At 36.3% G+C, this 22,179-nt stretch overlaps 1 protein-coding gene across 1 annotated transcript; it reads left to right on the forward strand.

The window, feature by feature from the left end:
- Positions 1-361: 361 nt before the first annotated feature.
- On the forward strand, positions 362-21,158 carry LOC142354755 (uncharacterized). The gene is made up of 8 exons (XM_075407139.1): positions 362-759; positions 6,579-6,651; positions 6,717-6,802; positions 6,882-6,939; positions 10,297-10,410; positions 11,214-11,315; positions 12,512-12,803; positions 20,257-21,158. Exons 1-8 carry the CDS (start codon positions 656-658, stop codon positions 20,874-20,876), a joined length of 1,449 nt encoding a protein of 482 aa, XP_075263254.1. The 5' UTR covers positions 362-655; the 3' UTR covers positions 20,877-21,158.
- The last annotated feature ends 1,021 nt before the right edge of the window (positions 21,159-22,179 follow it).

Here is a 22,179-nt window from a genome sequence, read left to right on the forward strand (position 1 = left end):
CAAGATTTTGTTGTTTGAAGGTTTCAATAAATTGTTTTCGAAAAGTTTGGGAACAATTTCCTGGCACTCTACAGTTTCTGAACCCGTAATTAGTATGTATCAGGTATGGCACTATTATATGGGGTGATCATAATACATGGGGCCAGACAAACATGGCTAATTTGCATCGAAATGGCGTTTGAAAATAAAGATTTGACTGTGCTTTTAAGCCATTATTTATTGCGTATGATTAGTTCTGAGCGTAATCTGTTTTGAATTGATTTTTGACTTTGTCATTTTTTTTCACTAGTTGAACACTCGCCCTGAGTTTATTTTAAATTGACCCTGACTGGTAAGATAACTTCACTAGCAGCCTTGATCGCTAGAGCTGATAAGTTTCAGATTCTTCGAAATTCGAAAGCAACCATCGATTTATCGCTTCTGAATTTCTTCCAAGTTCCTTGCGGTTCTGTTTCAGATTCGAATTGCACTCTTTAGCGCGGTTTGTTCAAAAAAGACATTGTAAATGTATATATGTACAAAAGTAGCAAGCCATAGATAAGAGAAAATGGCTTGTAAGAAAATAGATAAAATGCATTTATTCATTGAGTTGCCTGTGTCCGAAATTTTGTTATATTAAACTGATGTTAATAAGCTTAAATCGATAAACTGATGAATGGAGTTCAACTTTGACGTCGGTCAGTTTCTGTCAGAGAGGATAACCAAGGTTAAATTCAACTGCAAATTCCACTTCAACAATACAGCTGCCTCCTACAACAGGTTTGTACAGAATCCAATTCGTCATCAATCTGAATTCCTTCTGTCAAATTTTCTGCTGAATGGCAAAAGTCAAGTCGTAGTTTTTCCCGGTTTTTGTAAGCGTTATTTCATTGTTAATAGCCGCGCAGCGACAGCTGGGGCTATTATTGGCCTTCTCTTGGTTTTTAATAGCCGCCCTCATCTTCTCAGCCGGCTGTTATAGCGCTCCTATTTTTTACAATTCAAAGAATTTGAATTGTAATGGGGCGCTGTTTTTTTTTAAGATGTGTTCACACATTTTTCAATGACTCATCTTTCAAAACGGGATAAACAGGTAAAGCCTAGCGGGCATTAAGTTGCATTAGAGGCAGAAAGTGGACGTTAGTAGTCCTTAAAGTGCTTAGAGTGTTGCAGCTGCTGGGATGGCCTCAATTCAAGGTTAAAAGGTCATTTTTAGGCGTTTTTGGGCTCAAAATGGTGCAATTTTTTATGTTTTTTGTGATTTTTTTAAAGTTTTTTGCTTGATTAGCCTTAGGTTGAAGTTTTTAAAAGTTGATGAAGGCCTTCTGCGAGACAAAAGTACTTGTTATGAACATTTTTTGAGCGATATGTTTTGGTACCACAAACACAAACAGAAAATGATACTAGTTTTTGCAATTTTCTTTAAAGTTTTTTGAATATTTTTGTCATTTTTTGCGTTTTCCCAGCTTCAGGGGCCAGGGAATCTCCTTTAAGGTTTGATAATAGGGCACTGTATAATTTCTGGTAATAATGGAGTGGTTTTCAACATTTTAATGTCTCGAATTTTAGCATTTTTTAAAATAAAATCTGCAATTTTTTTGAGGTTTCCTAAAGTTTTTGTCATTTTTTGATATTTGTCCATTCTCAAGTTCCAGGAACCCTATTCCACGGTCTGAAAAAAGTTCTTGAATAGTTGTTAGTTTCAATGGATTTGTTTTCGACAATTTAACCTTTCGAATTTGGAAAATTTTCTGATAAAACTTGCAAGTTTTATGTTTTTTCAAAACATTTGTCTTTTATTCAGTTTTTCTTGCCAGAGTAGCCAAATAACTTCATACAGGGTTTTATAGTATGTTGATAAACAATTGCTAGGGGTTAATTGGATGGTTTTCTACATTTTAATAGAACGAATTTCTGTTTTTTGATATTTGAATTTTAATAAAAATTAGTGCCTATCGATCTTTGAATCAATTAATTTTTTAAGGCTTGGAATTGGTTTACTGGATAGCCTCTAGAGACACTAGAATCATTTCTTAAGAAATGATTCTTTAGATATTAATATCACGATTTTCAGCAACATTTCATTAAAATTTCAATTGATATCATTTTTTTCAATTTCTGAAAATTTTCGAGTTAATCGATCTTCAAGGGCCGATGAATTTTTTCAGGCCTTGCTGATATAATACTGCACCAATTTCAGAAACAAAATTTGGTTTTGAACATATTGTTGAAATAGGTATATTTAAAGGGATCAAATTTTGCCTTAGGGGTAAAAGCTTCAAAGTTTTATCAATAATTATATTGTTTAGTTTGTTTGATTGTTTGTTTCACAATTTTTTGAGATGATTTTGTTTGTGTTTTGGCTGGCATCGTTGAATTGGTCTGCTGGCCAGGTAGGGTAATTCTAAATTTTTCATTCTATTCTTTGAATTGTATTTCAAGACGTGTCCTGCTATGATTTTTTTACTTCGTCGAACTTTTTTTTCGCTTTACCATTTTGCCGCTTTTTCGACATTTTGCGTAAAATCTTTTCGACTTCTCTAGGGTACTTTCATTTTTCTGTCATTCTGCTCAAAGTCCTTTTAAATAGCAGCTGCTCAGCAAAGCAATTCAAAATGAAGAGAGTCAGTGTAAAAAAAATCCATGTCAGAAATAGAAAAGGGATAAACCCATAAAGCCCATTTTTAGACGCCCAGTACTTGAACTTTGTTCTCATAAGTTATAGTTACTATTTTTAATGCTTATTGGTATTGATACTTTACCCTGTAGCCTCTCACTGAGAGACAGGAGTAGGTTCAATTACGAAATGACATAAAAATAAATCGCACTTAAAAATGTTTTTATACAAAAATCAATTTTTGTTGATATTTTCGTCTTTCAATCCCAATAGAGTTATGGGAATCAACGGCAGCTATTTTCCGGCAATCTGCCTGGATTGTTTTTTATTTCGTTGTCGCGATTTTTGCTACGATCGTATAACGTCACAACCACTTGAAATCTGCTTTTTGTTCATTCGTTCATGCAATTTCAACCGAAGTGCGTGCGTGACGTCATTTTTCGCTCTTAGTGCAGCGAGATTTTTTTTGTTCATTTTCTCAAATAATTTGTCGGCCACTTGACTTACCTCAGTATCAAAAATGACTTCCTCACTTTGAAACTGACTTTTATTTACTTTAATTCAAAGAGATAAGGTCAAATGGGTGTGTGTCACTCTAAATGAAGGTTATTTGAGAGCAGCTAATAGAGGCGGCAAAAACTTTTTTGAGACTGCAAATCTACGAAGCTATTGCGGCTATTTTCTGGCAATCTGCCAGCTATGTTTATATTAGAAAATTGCTATTGTAAAAAAACTTTATATGCCGGATAAAATATGTCTATCTCTTCAACAACATCCGTATGCTAAAAAGTAACGTTGCTTCCCTTTTGATTCTTCTTTTGCTTGTACTCTTTTTTACTAACCCTTAATGATCAAAATGATCATAATTTTTTTCGTACAGCCCTAATTTTATTTCAATTTGGGTTAATTTAGCGATTTGTTCACTTCATTGGAAAGGAGTACCCTTAATGTGTAAGACAGTAATGGACCTGATTAATACTTCATTAAAGCTCTCCTGTGTTCCGGAAGGTTTCAAGTTAGATAAAGTTGTACCCATTCCAAAAGTATCCCAACCATCATCATCTGCAGACTTCAGACCAATCTCCATAGCCCCAATTCCCGCTCGCATTACGGAACGTCTAATCCTAAAGTGCTTCCTAGCTTCCTTCAAATCAACATAGCTTTCGTCGCAACTTTTCAACTACGACTGCACTGGCATTGATTACTGAAATTTCACTTCTAGATGAACAGACTACCGGCAAATGCTTGAGTTTTATCTGTTGATTTTAGTACAGCTTTCGATAAGGCTCCACACTCAATAATAATTTCCAAGCTTCATCGAATTGATCCCTGACGCAACCCAAATATTATAGGTTCTTTAGATGACTTCCTGAGAAATGGCTCAATGTGTATAGCATGCTCTGATATGCAATCGGCAATTAGAACAGTTAATCAGGGAGTACCCCAGGTTACCGTGCAGGGTCCTGTGCTCTTCAATACAGAAACCTAGAACATGGAACCTCCGGTAGAAGGCTGTGAAATAATCAAATACGCTCATGATAGCACCTGTGTTTATGCTTGTTCTACAAATAATGAACCAACCTGCCAGATGATTGAGAGCCTACAAACTTGGTTGTCATGGAATGGTTTCTCAATATATGAATCGAAAACAAAAGTTTTGACATTGAATCAGAGAAATCAGCCGACTTCTCAAGTTCCTAAAGCCAACATAAACCACCTTAAAGAGTTAAAAACTCCCAGGTGCCACTGTTGACAGTAAATTGAGCTTACAAAACACATACAATTGTTATGCCGAAAAATGTCTCAGAATATTTATCTCATCATTACACTCAAACACACGAGTTTCGACACGCATTTAATCAACTCCTTGTACTCGCCAGTTGTATTGAGCGCAGCCCGTTATGCATTACCAGTATGGGGTTCAGCATGCAAAGCAGATTTAGAACTTATAGGTCGACTGCAGCACAGAGCAGAAAAAAATTATTGAACATCTTACACAAACGAACCTTCATCCTCCAGATGCGCAATCAAACAGACAACAAACTATTGTTGGATGCTCTGGAACCGGATCATATCTTGGACAAAGTCATACCATGCAGATCCAGTTACTCCTCCACTTTGCGATCAGCCTTACTAAGAACCTGCTTCAAACTTGAAAGAAACTTGAAAACAATCCCCGCATGGAGCCTCAGATGCTATTAATGCCAGTTCTTACCATACAAATTCTTCAATAATTCTTCATTAATACAGTTTCAATAATTGTTTATTTTTCACGCGTTATCTTGTCATCATCTTCTATTATGGAGTAATTTTTAAAAACCAGATTTGTCAGTCACCCGTGAAAACAATGTACAAGAGAATTTATTGCTTGAATTTTTGTTTCCTTTTTAAAAAAATTTTCCAGGAAGTTCATATGCGAATACATAAAAATCACTGCGCTGGAGCCTAATTCCAATAAACATAAACTCAGCAAAACAACAATAGGTTATAGATACGAAAAGAAAAGGATCGTCGTGATAGTGGGATAATTTATGCTCGTGCGGAGTTGTTATATTAGACAAACTTATCAACTGTCGACTGACTCCCTTACGCAGATATTGTTCCTCGTTTCAATACCCCCAGTGATTGTTTCGTCAATTTTTACTCTTCGGCTCTTGGTTTCATTTCAATGGCTATTGAGTCCTGCCGAACGGAAACTTTTTGATAATTATGAAGGGATTGATTCAAAGATTTAAAAATCAGATGAGGCAGGGACCCGTGAAATCAATTTGCAAGATATGTGATTGCTTCAAATTGTACTTTTCCGGGTAATTTTGGGGGTTTCCATATCCGAATTCTAGAAATAAAACACGAGTCTTGTTTCAACAAACAAGAGCCTGGTTTCTACAAACAAGCTCCTCTAAAGTACAAAAGATTAGAGACACGAATATAAAGAAAACGATAGTTTCGATAGAGGGATAGTTTATGCACGTGCGCAGTTATGTTATACCAACTTGAAAATATTATCACATTTCAACTGCATTATGATGAGTTACATTGAAATCCGGTGAGGTTGTTCCTGATTTCAACCCCACGCCTCAAGCTCCACAGTTGAAAAACTACTCTGTAATGACATTGGAGCTAGCAACCTTGTTGATGAGGCTTTTAAGAAGCCAGGTGAATTGAAGTGAGTTAACTTGTCGTCTGGTTTAACAAAGCAAAGCCGCTCGATTATTTGAGCTTGATTGCATCCAACCATCAAGATTGTACAAGCTGTTAGCATTTAAGTTGAGAAATATTATTGAATAATTATTGAGAAGAGTCGATGGAAGACAAATTTAAAAATAGTACGAGGGAATATGAAAAATGTATCTCGATTTCTCAGATAAATGTTCTGTCAAAGTTCTCTTACATGAGACAGTAGACGGAATAACAGTCGCCCAAATTTTGCAAGAGAAACATCCAAAACCTCTGTATCAAGATACCTTCAATGTTACTGATCTCCGGGATATGTAAATAAGATGGAAAATATCTTAGATGCTACTCTTAGATGTTCTGTTTTGAAAACGGGAAATCTCAATTTTAGGCCTAGACTTATTGGGGAGAGGATAAATTCTAATCCCACTATTAGGCCAACGCTGTTGCTGATTTAACTGGCGAGGAACTGGGGGCTGATTATTTGGAAAAAAAAGTTGGCAGGAGGGTTTCCTGTGGCTTAGAAGGTTCAACACAATGAAACCTCTAAATCAGATTAAATCTCAAGATGACTTTTTTTAATGGACTTTTCTTTACGTTAATTCAAAGAGATAAGGTAAAGTGATTTTGTCACTCTAAATGAAGGTTATTTGAGAGCAGCTAATTTCATCCTTTCATGAAAAGTGTATTTTTTCGGTCTGTCTTTTTTACTGTTTTTTTAGACTGCAGATATACGAACCTATTGCGGCTATTTTCTTTCAATCTCCCAGTTATGTTTTAAACATTCATTAACGAAGTTGTGTTACAGGAATTATGGTTCTGGCACTGACTATCCTTCTCTATCGTCTATCATTGACAGAATGGGACAGGCTTCCTCAAAGGTAACTTTTCGATCTTTATTTAACAAATCAGCATAACGATTTGAGAGTTGAATCTTTGATTACAGGCACAGGGACTGGGTCACGTGATCACCACATTCGGCAAGTTGCAGGCATGTCCGGAGCAGTCACTTTACATTATGCGATCACAAGAGTTAGTATTACCTTCAAGTACCAACACCTGAATTAACTGATTTAATAGTTAATAGTTTTCCAAATTCTTTTTTTTTCAGGTCTGCTAGTGCAGTTGTCGGAATAATGAAAGTTGGGCCAAAAAATCTTTTTGTTATGGTAAGTTTGTGGATTGGAATGGTATCAATATTCGTTCGCTAAGACTTGAATGATTTTCAGTGCTTAATATTATGTTCAAAACTCTTATTTCCTCATACCAATTATCGCCTTTATCGCGTGATTCGCGTGATTAAATTTTTGGTCACACTTGACTTACCTCACTCTCAAAAATGACTTCCTCACTTTCAAATTGACTTTTATTGACTTTTATTTGAGAGCAGCTAATAGAGGCAGCAAAAACTTATACGGATTTTTAATCAAAATATAAATAACATATCAGCCTTCAAGGAAAAGACGAATTTTTATGGTCTGTCTTTTTACTGTTTTTTTGAGACTGCAGATCTACGAAGCTATTGCGGCTATTTTCTGGCAATCTGCCAGCTATTTTTTTTACTTCGTCAAACTTTTTTTCGCTTTTCCCATTTTGCCGCATTTTCGACATTTTGTGTGAAATCTTTGTGATATATCGAGAACTTGCTCAAAGGTTGAAATATGCATGGGGATTGCAATTAACTTTTTTAATTTTTAATAGCCGCACAGCGATAGCTGGGGCTATTATTGGCCTTCTCTTGGTCGTCGCGATTTTTTTTACGACCATATGACGTCACAACCACTTAAAATCTGCTTTTTGTTCATGCACTTTCAACTGAAGTGCATGTGTGCCGCCATTTTTCGCTCTTAGTGGAGCGAGTTTTTTCGTTCATTCGCGTGATTAAATTTTTGGTCACACTTGACTTACCTCACTCTCAAAAATGACTTCCTCACTTTCAAATTGACTTTTATTTACTTTAATTCAAAGAGATAAGGTCAAATGGGTGTGTGTGTGTGTGTCACTCTAAATGAAGGTTATTTGAGAGCAGCTAATAGAGGCAGCAAAAACTTATACGGATTTTTAATCAAAATATAAATAACATATCAGCCTTCAAGGAAAAGACGAATTTTTATGGTCTGTCTTTTTACTGTTTTTTTGAGACTGCAGATCTACGAAGCTATTGCGGCTATTTTCTGGCAATCTGCCAGCTATTTTTTTTACTTCGTCAAACTTTTTTTCGCTTTTCCCATTTTGCCGCATTTTCGACATTTTGTGTGAAATCTTTGTGATATATCGAGAACTTAGCAATTTAAGTTAAAACTTCGATATATAAAGAAAACTTTCTTACCTGATGTTTGGTGAAGTGAAATTGAATAATGGCTTCTAATTTGAACCGAATCGTCAATTCAAATTTGTTCATACCACAAGTTTTTCAGTGTACATAAACCATAAATTTGTAATAGATTCGACCTTCCCACCACCAGATATGTTCCGAAACCAACTCTCCGACCCTCCCAGTAGATAGAAATGACATGCTCTCAGGTAGGTAGAACAATGTGTTAAGTGCAAAAAACTGCACTAGTAATTGCCATATACGGCACATCTATGCCTCCACATCTATTACACAAGTTACCATTGCCTTTATTACCAGTGAACTTTCCACTAGGTTTTCTGAAGGTCTTTTTGAAGTTATCCCACTTCTTTTTTATTACAAATGGTCTATTACCTGTCGAGGAACTCGCAAAAGCCATTGCTTGACTTCGGAACTGTAAGCTTTCTGTCCTTTCAGACAGAGATACCGTTGGCTTAGTTTTTATGCCGTCTAATAGTTTCTCAAACCTGAGATAAATTTAATTTATACCGACTCTTCCTCAGGGTTGGTTACTGTTTTAAGTTTTTCGAAGTCACAATAACGTGCTTCTTCTCTGAGGCGCGCTAGAAAATCGTTGTCAGATTCTCCAACGCCTTGGACAACGGACAGAAATTTAGCCCTTTCTGCCGTTTCTACTCTCTCTTTAGGGGAAATATAGTTTTGAATAGCTTGTCTGATCTCTTTAAAAGGAGTGTCTAACAATTTTTTAGGGCTCATAAGGCTCCTAAGTTTAAGAAGTGCGTCCTGGCCGCATATACTAAGAGATTTGTTACCTGTAGGTCCACGATCGTACCGTCGGTGTTGACTTTATCTTCTTTCTTCTCTGCGCGACATTTGGCCACAAAAGACATGATCCACGCAGTACATGATTCAGCATTCGGCAGATCCAAGGTTTGTCGGTCGGGTCGTTTGGTGGTCTGGACACCAATGTCGTCCACGATAACGTCAAGCAGAAATAAAAAACAACCAGAAAGATTTGGAGAAGCTATTCCTACAAACTTGCTTAAAAAAGAAGGGAGGATGTGATGTATGGAGAAGTGGTTAACTTAGCAACTTAAGTTAAAACTTCGATATATAAAGAAAACTTTCTTACCTGATGTTTGGTGAAGTGAAATTGAATAATGGCTTCTAATTTGAACCGAATCATCAATTCAAATTTGTTCATACCACAAGTTTTTCAGTGTGCATAAACCATAAGTTTGTAATAGATTCGACCTTCCCACCACCAGATATGATCCGAAACCAACTCTCCGACCCTCCCAGTAGATAGAAATGACATGTTAAAAAATCGCACTAGTACTTGCCATATACGGCAAGAGGAAAACTTGTTCACAACTAAGGTGTAAATTAACCCATATCAATTTATCTATATCTAGACGGATCTGTAAATTTTCACTGATACGGACTATAAATACTTGTGAAATTTTGTACATTTAGGCCATTTTGAACTCAATTGTTAAAATAATAAAATTCTTGTTACTCGTGCTCGAGACCACTCTTCTGTCATTCTGCTCAAAGTCCTTTTAAACAGCAGCTGCTCAGCAAAGCAGTTCAATATGAAGACATTCAGTATAAAAAATCAAAGTCAGAAATAGAAACGGGATAAACCCATAAAGCCCATTTTTAGATGCCCGGTACTTGAACGTTGTTCTCATAAGTTTTAGTTACTATCTATAATGCTTATTGGTATTGATACTAGACCCTGTAGCCTCTCTCTGAGAGACAAGAGTATGTTCAATTACGAAATGACATCAGAATAAATCGCACTTAAAATTGTTTTTATACAAAAATTAATTTTTGTCGATTTTTTCTTTTCTTTCAATCCCAGTAGAGTTATGGGAATCAACGGCGGCTATTTTCCGGCAATCTGCCGGGTATGTTTTACATTAGAACCTGATTAATTGCTCTCAAACAAAGTTTGTAGTAACTATATTAGTTCTGCGGTATTTTTATTCGATTTTTCACTTGACCGATTTTTCGTCTGACGCTTTTCTCTTGCCGTCATCAAAAAGGGGATAAGCAGGTAGCGCTGGACGAGTAGCTCTCTTAGAACCGTACGCCTGACTAGTATCAACGTGTGATTCACCGTTTTGAGACATAATTTCATGGTGAAGGGCGTTTCTTAATTTAAGATTCATTATTTTGTTCAAAAACTGGCATTTATTTTTTATAGGATATGGAGGGAAGGCAGCACGAGGCCAAGTGTCTCTGTGTGTTAGATTTCTACGTACATGAGTCTATGCAGAGGAGGGGATTCGGAAGAGAGCTGTTTGACTATGTTCTTAAAGTAAGTCCGCTCCCCTTGGCAAATTTTTAAAGCAGAGAAAAAAAAGGATATTGTTTTCTTTTTCTTCACGAACAAGAATTGCGTTCTGATTGGCTTGTGTGAACAAAAGAATGCTCTTTTGCGCTAATAATGGTTTGCATAGCCTTATCAGAGTTGGGACTAGCCATTGCAATTAATAGATCCCATTGTAAAGAGGTAAACTCGTAAAGGAAAAGAGGGGGAGTCAGGGGAGTATGGAGCGCCAAAAAGCTGGCTAGTTTGATTTCCGAGTCGATAATACGAAGTAAAAAAAATCTCACTGCAACAGAATTCCAACAGACATTTGGAGATAGAGAGATGCGTTGAAGAAAATCGAGAAAAGTACTTCGAAGCATGTCAAAAGAAGCATATCTCGTTTACTACTCTTATCTTTAGTGTTGATTGGATGATGGCCCGAGAAAGCATAATTTTCCTGAAAAGACTAGCTGACAGATTGTTATCGAAATGGGCCAACTTTATGCCAAAATGTTGTGAGCATCAAACCTTTGTAACAGAGGAAAATGGGTATCTTCCCAATTTGAAAATGGCCGATCACCTGCAAAAGTGGTGATTTATGAGCACAAATTGAAGACACTGTTCAGTTGATATTCCGGGAGATGGAGCACTGTTGGCCGACTCAATGAATTTATTTGTTTAGCCATTGATAAAGATGTTATCATTATAGGTTTTAATAAATATGAAAAAGTAGTAACGAGTAGTCAACATTCAAATTCGACTTGTTGTTGACTGGTGTTGTTGACGGGAAGTGTGATAATTGTGTTTAGGATCTGAATGTGTCTCCAGTGAAGCTGGCTATTGACAGACCATCCGAGAAGTTCCTCAACTTCCTCGCAAAGTATTACAACATGCGCGCACTCATTCCACAGGTCTCAGTTTTTCTCCATTGCCATTTATTCATCATTATTATTTATCGAAATTCAAATGTCCCCCATAATTTATCCCGTCTTTTCGTTATATTTTGAATGTAACGAAAAGACTTTTTGCTTATATTGACAAAGACCTCAAATATCAAAAACAAGTAAAAATTATTTTGTCAAAAATTGCCCAGGGCATTAAATGCATATATGCACTCAGGAACATAATTCCCACTGTATACAAAAAAATTATTTTGAACTCTTTTGTTCTCAGTCATGTTCAATATTCTTCTGTATTACTTGCAACTATCAATCAAAACAACACTAGAAAAGCAGTTGAATTGGGCCATCAAAGCTTGTTTATACAGACAAAAGTTTGACTCATCCTCAGATCTTAAAATGAATATTGGTATACTACCTATTTCGCTGCTTTTTGATTGCAGGGCTGCCACTTACTGTCATAGCATCATGAATAAAAGAAACCTGCCTTCTCAAGCTCAGCTTTGAAATTACCAAGTTTTTATATACACGAGCGAACTCAAAAAAATTTTTACCCAGAAGATTTCAAAATGACATTTGCATGAAAAAAAGTATTATTAAGAGAGTAAAAAAGTATTCTGCAGCACAATTATTTTCCAAGAAATTATTTGACAATGTCATACAGTCTTGCAAAGAAGAAATATAAGCAGTTTTTTCTTGATGAATACAAGAATGACCCGAAGAAAACCCAACATGGTTCAATTACGTGGACACATTTTAGTTCAATTAAATTTCTTTCTGTTTTGTATTGAATTTATGTTACTGTTGTCCCTCACCGCCAATACAAGTGAGTTCTCTATTCGGTCGATATTTTAGTTATTATAAATCATTAGTTTTCTCTGTTTATAATTATCAAGTTTCTACACTGCCTATCTCTGTAAATTTTACTATGACTGAAACATTTAAAGATATTAGGAGAAATACAGTGTTCCTTTTTTATATTGAAATTCTACTGAAAATATACTGTGTTATGTATTGTAAGTGAAAATTTGGAAGTGAAAAAACTGTTCTTCGGGATTCGGCTACTTTTCTGCCACTGTTGCTGATTGAAAAGTTGCGGTAAACAAAAGTAGTCTAACAGTGCAAGTTATGCAAATGTAATATTGTATCACATTATCACACGACTTTTATCGCACTCGGCTTCGCTTCAAGTTGATTATTGCGTGCAGGCGAACAACTTCGCAGTGTTCCACGGCTTCTTCAATTCGAGACCTCATTCTGGAGGTGGCAGTGGGTTGAACAGACGTAGAACTACACAGCCACATAACATGAGAACAGATTATAAAGCATGTTCTTCTATTCCATCCTCATCAGCTGGTGGACCACCGTCTCTCCCACAAAGCAGTGCAAGTGGACATGGGAGACAAGGTAGTGGCAATTACTCAAGAGTTGGGAATCATTCAGAGGAGTTGAGCCAATCAAAACACAGACAACAGTTCACTTGGAAACCTTCCAGTGCAGGTCATTAATTCAATAATATTATGATTAATAGCCGCAAAGGATAGCTGGAGCTATTATTATCCTTCCCTCGGGTTTTTCTTGTCTCTTTTTATAGCTGCAAAGCTGTAAGCTGAGCGAAGCTATATTGCGGTGCTCTTGGTTTTTTACAATTCAAAGAATTTGAATTGTATTGGGGTGCTGTTCACACATTTTCATGATTTTTGAAGTCAATTTGGAGTAGTGATTTTGGTCACGCCGAAACAGGAAGTGGAGTGAAAATGCGAGTGGTTTTGCGGCGTGAAGTTCTTTCGCTCTAAATTTAAAGTAGAGCAAGAAAATGGTGTTTGAACAAATATTCGCTTTCTCGCTAGTGATTTTTTGTTCACATGCAGCAATTTCACTTTGATTTTTGCTGTTTTTCGATTTTTTGGATCGGATTTTTTTCTAAATGGTTTTCCCAATCCATTCATAATCCGTTCTAGGTCTAGTTTTCTGTTTAGTCAATGAAAATTCTTTGAATTGTACGGCAGGACTTGTCCTGCTATGTTTATTGTTTCGACGTCTGACGCTCTTTTGTTTTACATTTGTTCACACAACAAAGCTGAAAAAGTCAAATTTTCTGAATGACTTCTTCCACTCACTAACGGAATTTGCGCGCGTGACGTCATTTCTCACGCGCTTTAGCAAAAGTTTAGGTTATATGCGTGATTAGATTTTGATCATACGTGACTTACCTCACTCAATAAGATGACTTTTGCACTTTAAGGTCAAATGAATTCTTTTGTGCAGTAAAGGTCCCTAATAAGAGGCTTCTGTGGAATGAATTTTAACAAGTTTTATTAATTTATCGCTAAATGTTTTTTACCTAGTTTTTTTGAGCGGCTTCGATTTTTTTTTCAATTTAGATCTGTATCTGTTTCTATCTCTATTATATGGCACGCAGGTCTATTCTTTCGCAGCTATTCCGGCAATCTGCCGGCTATGATTTACAATTTTCAGAATTTGAATTTTATTGGGTGGTGTATAAAGTGTTGTAGGTGTTCAACAAATTTAGAGAGTAGAGAGAAAAGAGTCGTTTTCTGTTCATACCCCTGTTGTTGAGAGAACGAGAGCGAGAGAAGCTTTTTCTGTAAGCTCGCAAAATTTTTTCATGCGCGGTCTTCGATTAAAATGTTTATTATCGACTTAGCGGCTTTGAATACTCGAATATTATAATTTTTTTATGTTCAGATATTGTTCTAATTTTGTAACAAATTTTGTAGCAATTATATTACTCGTCAGTCTTTTTTTATGCGATTTTTCACTCGACCGATTTTCCGTCCGACGCTTTTGACTTCTCGTCCTCAAAAACAAGATAAACAGGTAGCGCCCAGCGGCCATTAAGTGTTCTTTTAGAGCCTTTCAGCTGTTTCAGCTCAAACTGTTTTGGAGACTTATACTTATAGTGTGAAGGGCGGTTCTTAGAGGTTGAAGACCCATCCACTGTTGACGGGTCAACAATGGTGTGAAGACCCATCCACAATGATGTGAAGACCCATGGTTTCAACATTTTACCATCACGAATTCAAGATTTTTTTTGACGAAACGTGCATTTTTTTCAAATTTTGACATATAACTTTCCTTATTCGGTCTTTCCGGACCCAGGGATAAGAAAACCTCCTATGGGGTTTGATAATAAGTTACTGATTTATTCTTTTATTTTTAGAATTTTTATTGGCCCTGGAATAGTTTTTCATTTTTTAATGTCACGAATTTTACCAATTTTTGATAAATTTTTCAAGTTCTTTTTCTCCTTCAGGTTTTTTTCAGCCTCAAGAGCCGAGGAAATTTCTCTCTAGTGTTTGAAAATAGGTTAATGTATAATTTCTAGATGTAATGGAATATCTTGCAAGATTTTAACATCAGGAATTTTTGCATTTTTTGACAATTTTTGCCATTTTCAATTTTTTGACATTTATGTCATTATTTAGGCTTTTTTGAGCCTCAAGTGTCAGAAAACCTCGGTTAGGGTTTGATAATAAGTTATTGAAAAATTTTTGTTGGTCATGGATTAATTTTCAACTTATTATCACAAGTTTTAGCAATTTTTTTTAAATATAAAACTCGCATTTTAAATTTTTTTGTCATTTTTAGGTTTCTCTAGTCTGAAAAGCCGAGGAACTTCCTCTAGGTTTTGATAATATGTTCCTGCATAATTTATAGATGTAATGGAATGTTCTTCAGGATTTGAACATTTCGATTTTTAGCATCTTTTCGACACAACTTGGAATTTTTAAGAGTTAATGATTGGTGATCAATATTTTTTATGGCTCCAGTTTTAGTAATTTTTGTATAAAATTTGAAATCTTTTTCAAATTTTTGGAAAATTTTTATTTTCGAAGTGTATGGATCTTTATGAGCCAGTTGAACTATTTCCCGCTTCAAACAGGGATACTGGTTAGTCTCCTGAGAGAAAATGGTTCTTAAGATATTAATATCTTGAATTTTAGCAGAATTTTGTTCTTTTTTGAGTTTAAACGACCATACTGGCCAACGAAACTTTTTAAGTTTTGGAGATGGGTTACTCGACAGAACTTTGGAGACAAAAAATGGTTTTCATTTTTTTAATGCGAAGCTTAAAACATTTGTTTTTAACTTTGCCTTCTGTCTTTTTTCTATGTGATTCAATCACTAACAAGGCTAGAAAACAAGTTGCAGAGTCGAATGCCATCATGAAAAATATTCATACTTCTCTTGCTGTCGGTTAGGGTTTCCTTACTTCTCTTCGTCTTTCACGTTTTATCTCTCTCTCACGCTATCTCTCTCTCTCTCTCTCTCTGTCTCTCTCTCTCTCTCTCTCTCTCTCTCTCTCTCTCTCTCTCTCTCTCTCTCTCTCTCTCTTGATGCCGTACTTCAGCTGCTGATATAGGACTTTATGTCATCATCTCTGATCCTCATTAACAATGAGTCATAGTAAAGATGTTTTCATCTTTAATGACCTCACAGGCACAGAACTTTCGAGGCAAAAAAGGGTTTCGAACTATTTTTATCAAATGAGTTATAGTAGAATTGTTTTTTTATTCATAAATTATCTAATAGGCACTGTTTAGGAAATCATTGTTAACTACTCTCAAAAGCACTTTGTAGCAAATATAATCCTGTTTGTCTTTTATGCAATTTTTCGCGTGACTGATTTTTTGTCTGACCCATTTGACGTTCGTCTTCAGAAACGGGAGAAAGAGGTAGCGCCCAGTTTGCATAAAGCCGTTCAGCCCACTAGTCTTCAAGTATGTGATTAACAGAAGTATGTATTTCTATTTCTTGTTCATTTGGTGTTCTGAGCGCATTTCTGTTCTTTTACACATTTTTATGATTGTAGTAATCAAATTGGAGTCAAATTGGAGTAGTCAAAAAGGATGTTGAGCGAAAAAACGAGTTTTGTGGCGAGGAATTTTTCCACTCATATTCTGTAGAGAAAAAATGGTGCTGGAACAAAATTTTCCTTTCTCGGATGATTTTTTTTCCATCATTGTAGTTTTGTACATCTTTTCACTATTCTCGCTTATAAGAGTTCTCATTGCCTCCTCTGATAAAAGTCGTATTTTAGTTGACTGCTTTGATTCATATCCATCTCTATTTCTCTAATGTTTCACTTAGTGTATTTTGCTTGTTTGCTAGTGTTTCATGTTTATTTTGCTTCACTTAATGTCTGTGGTTCTGTTCAATAGATTTGTTCATATCTAAGTGATTCATTGCCTCGGTCACATTTGGTGTAAATTTTTTTCTGTTTTTTGATAGCTGCCCGCATCGGTTTTACTTATGTTATGTGGATGCTATTATAAAAGCGGAAATATGCATTCTAATAAAATATATAAAGTGTCAATGATTTCAAATTCCAGTTGCTAATCTCAATGGCTTTGATTATACTTATTTTCAATCCGTTGTCTTGCTTCCCTTGCTTTGCTTCGTTGGATTTAACCAAAGTTTTTAGATACCTAAAGTCGCATAGCGTGAAAGCTTTTTTTTACGTTTTTGGACGTTATAACTTTGACGGTAATTTTTTCTGAACAAAATTCGACGAAGGTGGTTATCTTTATAGTTCTATTTTCATTAATGTATATCAAAAGCTAGTTTTCTCAAATTTTTTGAACTGTAAGTTTAGCGCTTGTCCTACGTTTTTCATTTCGTTATACAAAATATCGTTAACGGTTATCCAATGTTGCCTCTTATCGAAATTTGCTGAAATTTTTCTTTGCTGACTACAGTCTTCGCTCATTCTGCTCAAAGTGCTTTTAACGACAATTGCTCAAAGCAAATGTAAAATGATCATACTTAATATTAAAAAAATTAAAAACGGGAGAAACCCATGAATCATTTATTAAAGGTGGTCCGATAAAAGAATGTACTAATATAGAAAGTCAAATAATCTGATTTTAAATTGTTATTGATAGCCGCGAAGCGATAGCTGAGGCTATTATTCGCCTTCTCTTGATTTTTTTTATTTCGTCGTCAAGATTTTTGTTGCGACCATATGACCTTACAGTCACTTCAAATCTGCTTGTTGTTCATTCGTTCATGCAACGTGAACTGCAGTGAGTGCGAGATGTCATTTTTCACTCTTATTGGATCGAGTTTTTTTTCATTCGCGTGAAAAAGTTTTTTGTCACACGTGACTTACCTCACTCTCAAAAATGACTTTTCTTCTTTTTTAATTCAGAGATAAGGTCAGGTGTGTGTAGCACTCTAATTGAAGGTTATTTGAGAGCAGTAAACTTAATTAAAAAATATAACATTTCGTCATATAATAAAAGGAATTTTTTTGGTCTGTTTCTCTTTATTATCTTTTTGAGACTGCAGATTTACTAAGCTTGTGCGGCTATTTTGTGGCAATGTGCCAGCTATGTTTTTAATTGCTCCCAAACGAAGTTTGTAGCAATTATATTAGTCCTGTCGGTCTTTTTTTAAGCGATTTTTCGCTTGACCAATTTTTCGTCTGATGCTTTTGACTTTTCGTCCTCAAAAACGGGATAAACAGGTAGCGCCCAGCGGGCATTAAGTGCTCTTAGAGCCTTACAACTTAAACTGTTTTGGAGACTTATACTTATGGGTTGAAGGGCGGTTCTTAGAGGTTGAGACACCCCACCCCCTGTTGACCCCCACCCCCACTATTGCCTCCAACCCCCACCGCGCTGTTGCCCCCCAACCCAGTGTTGCCCCCATCAGCCCCGGTACACCCACCCCCCCCCCCCCCCGTGGCTAGCTACTGACGAAGCCAACGGCTCGCTTGAGAGCAATTCGCCCGACGTTAGTCGGTTATGTTAATTATTTTTTTATTAATAGCCGCGAAGCGATATGAGGCTATTATTGATCTCATCGTAGTTTTTTTTAATTCAGCGTCTCCCATCGAGGTTTCTTGCAAAACTCGCCAGGATGGAGTTAAAGCTCACACAGAAATGTTAGCAGAGCAATTTCTAGCCGGCAGTTATCAAAGCCACTGTGCTGATCCTAAAACAACCTCTGGAACCAGTTTTTGTCCCTTGACACCGACACTAAATGATACTTATAGGGACAGCGTTAAACAACACACAAACTATAAAGAACAGTTAAATCCCAAAGAGTTCAAAAATGCCCCCAAAAGTATCCACCGACACACGGTCCCTACTCAGTTGAACGAAGACAGCGAGCAACTAAGCAAACTTCCACCAAAATAGCAGAACAAACGCTGCCACGAATTGGACGTATCCGATTAGCACAACTGAACTGGATGCTGCCCCTGCTAAACTCTTACTTGAGTAGGATCTGTAACAATGTTGATAACCGCTGTCCCAAATTTGAAATAGCAGCACATGACGTAGACCACATTTTCAACTGCAGTAAGAACACCACGGACCTGAAAGTAATTGACATTTTGCAAAGACCAGTAGAGGTAGCCAACTGGCTGGACTTATACCATCAGTCCAACACGACCACACTGCACAGAATAACCCGACTTCTTTGCCCTTTTTTTCCCGATGTTGATAATGCCCGTCAGGGCCCACCTAACCCGCGGACCGCATGTTTTTCACCATGGCGGATGCAGAAAAGTCACCGCACCACAAGCAAATTGTGGATAGGCAGTCACACTACTACTAATATATCACACTACTACTATAATGCATTAGGGTACCAGTTAAAACGGCAATAAGCTCCGGTATCCAGCCAAAATTACCTGCGAATCGCAGCTCTTTGCGACAGCTACAAGGACAACATTTTTCTTGTGACTATTATTTGGCTTTTCATCTCAATGACTATGCAGTTCAATTTGCGTGTCTCACTTTGTTTTCTCGTTTGCGTCAGCTTTTATTAGGTCAATTATATTATAAGTTTCCGACTTACCTCATCAAAAATGACTTCTGGTTTTACTTGGAGTTGAAATGTAACTCATACTAAATTAAGGTCAATAGCGTACCTTAGATTTCGAAAAAAAGGTACTGTCAATTTATCTTTATTTACTTCTTTTCCTGTTGGAATTCTAATGGAGGTGAAGGAGGTCTAGCGCGGCTATTTCGTCGGCTATGTTCAAAAACCAGGGGAACAGCAATTTCAAAAAATCGATTCGATGGTTCCTTTACTAATTTCTTGTATTCAATGCATTAGAAATTTCAAGCTGTTTTTTGAAATCTGGTTTTTAATTCCTCTCGGATGAATTTTGTAATAATATTAGTCCTGCGTTCTTTTTCAAGCTATTTTTCGATTGACCAATTTTTTGTCCGACGCTTTTGCTTCCTTCCGATTGTCCTCAAAAACAGGATAAACAGGTTGAGTCAGGAAGGCATTAAATGGCTGAGGAGCTCTCTTAGAGCCATACTAATCGCAATAAGTACCACTCTCACCGTCAACATTGAACCCACCCCACTCTTTTTTTAATATAACCCAGCAGCTTGCCATTTCAGAACAATTACTACTGAATTTCGCTTGAGCATCATTTTTCTTTTACTTTGCCTTCAACTGTTTTTATATAATTCAACTACACGAAACTTACTGAAGCATCTCAAACATCTGGACACTCTTGCTTCTGACCAAGTCGGTGAAAGAGTTAGTTTCTAGCAGCTTATTTACGCGAGAAATTGACAAATCAACCCTTATAATTCAAATTTAAGCTATTGATGTTCGCTTGATGAGATTGCATTGTTTTCCGATCAAATTATTGTTTAGCTTGTCCTTTGTTGATTTCTTCGTATCGTCGAAATTCTGTAGCTCATATGACTGTAGTCTATTTGAACCTTTTTTAAATAGAAACATCACTCTCCAATTTGGAGTCTGGTCGACTTATTACGCATATTTAATTCATGAAAAGTCGCTGAACTATCCCGTTCATCATTGTGTCAAAGAATTGTAATTTTTGTAAGATTTATGTATATGAAGAGAACAAATATCATTAAAGTATAGATGCGGTAAATGCAATCAATTTCACTCAGAGCGTGTAACATATTAGGATGTCATTGAACTGTTTCAGATAGAACTACCTCACGTGGACCTACAACTAAACTGCCAACGGTTTCACAATCGCAAATGCAGCTTGGTGCACCAGTTACCTACTCTGGTGTCACTGTTGACAATATGAACAGCAGCTACAATCACGCTGCACCATCTGAAGCCATAATAGCAAACAGCCTCAACACTCAAATCAATTCAACTTCTCCACAAAACGACTTCGTTACTAATAAATTCAGTGGGTACTACAATTCAATTGAACAACAGCAGCAGCAAAGCCATGTCTTGATGGCTCCTAAAGAGTACCGAAACATATCATCCATGACCGCCAATTATACAAACACTACCAATGTTCCCTTCTCCAGTCAATTAGCACCCCAGTCATTAGACTCAAATACACCCACAGTTTCGCTTGCCCACTACGAATACAAGAGATCAGGCAGCGACGCATCTCGTGGTAAGAAACATTTCCCCGCTCATTCTAGAAATACGGCGCCAAGTTCTTTCAACATTTTTGGAACAATGCCTCTGAGCAACAATAGTTACCACCAGCCAGCCAATGCGTATCCAGGTACTGGAATACCCAGCAACTCCTCATTCCAATCTAACACTAGAACTGCATTCCGAACTAGACTCTGGTAACTGCACAGTTCGAGCATGCTTCGTTTTGAGAACCGTTCTAGCTTACCTCGATAGAAACTTTTTAAACAGGGCTGACAAGCTGCTGCAGATTTTTCTTGACCAAATTAAGTGGTGCTAAACAAAGAATTGAAATTATGAATTTTGAAATGTTCTATGTATTAATTTACTGTACAAAATATGTACCTCATTGTAAAATTGTCAAATATCCTGGATCATAGGTATATTTAATTCCCTATCAAATGTACAATTATTTCAAATATCAAAATAAAATTTTGATTATAATCGTTTTTGCATTCGAAATCTGACCAACCCAGTATTTAGTTCAAAATTACTTAATCTGTACTAATTAATTTGAATGGCACGTTTGATCTGATTTTAAAAGTTCAGAAAAGCGAAGGGCACGATGATGTTGTTACCTTTTTGGTGCCAAAAGCAAATCAATGATCGGGCTGGCAAGAAATCAATGATCGAGCTCAGTCAAAAGATGCCCCCCACGTATCCAAAGAGAGCAGTCAGCCTTTTGGTTGTCCTGATTTTAGTGGAATGCCGCACTTTAAAAATGGAAACATTGCTGTATTTTGCTTCTAATAAATGACTTTTTCTCACCTACTTCTAGCTCACTCTGAAAAATTCGATATGATAAAAACAGCTCTTTTCTCTGCTCTTCAATTCGTTCAGACTTCTTACCTAAACACTTAATTTTCACGTGCGGCATTGACTTTTCAATTCTGCTTTAAATACACTTAAGAAGATTATCAAAGCAGAATTGAAAAGTCAATGCCGCACGTGAAAACTAAGTGTTTAGGTTAGACGTCTGAACGAATTGAAGAGCAGAGAAAAGAGCTGTTTTTTACCATATCGCAATTTTCAGAGTGAGCTAGAAGTAGGTGAGAAAAAGTCTGTCATATTTTAGAAGCAAAATACAGCAATGTTTCCATTTTTAAAGTGCGGCATTCCACTAAAATCAGGACAACCAAAAAGTCTCCGTCATATTTTAGAAGCAAAATTGCGCTATTTTTGTGATCTTGAAGCTTTCTTAGCCGTTTTTGTATTCTTTTTCTACTGTTTTTTTTAATTAATTTTTGGGATGTATTTTTGGTATAAATTAGTCTTTATTTTGCTTTCGGTGACCGTTTGATTTAATTGATGTTACTTTGAAGTTGGTTTAGTCTTAGCAGTTAAAAATTCAGTTAATTTTTTGCTTATTCTTTTTGAAGCTTTTTGCCTATTTTTCCTGCTTTTCTGCCTTTCAGTATAGTTTTTGATGCTCAATCGTTTGGTTAGAGCTGTCTCCGGTGAATTG

This window comes from Convolutriloba macropyga, chromosome 15 (assembly GCF_964194025.1).
Source record: "Convolutriloba macropyga chromosome 15, txConMacr16.3, whole genome shotgun sequence".
Lineage (NCBI taxonomy): Eukaryota > Metazoa > Xenacoelomorpha > Acoela > Convolutidae > Convolutriloba > Convolutriloba macropyga.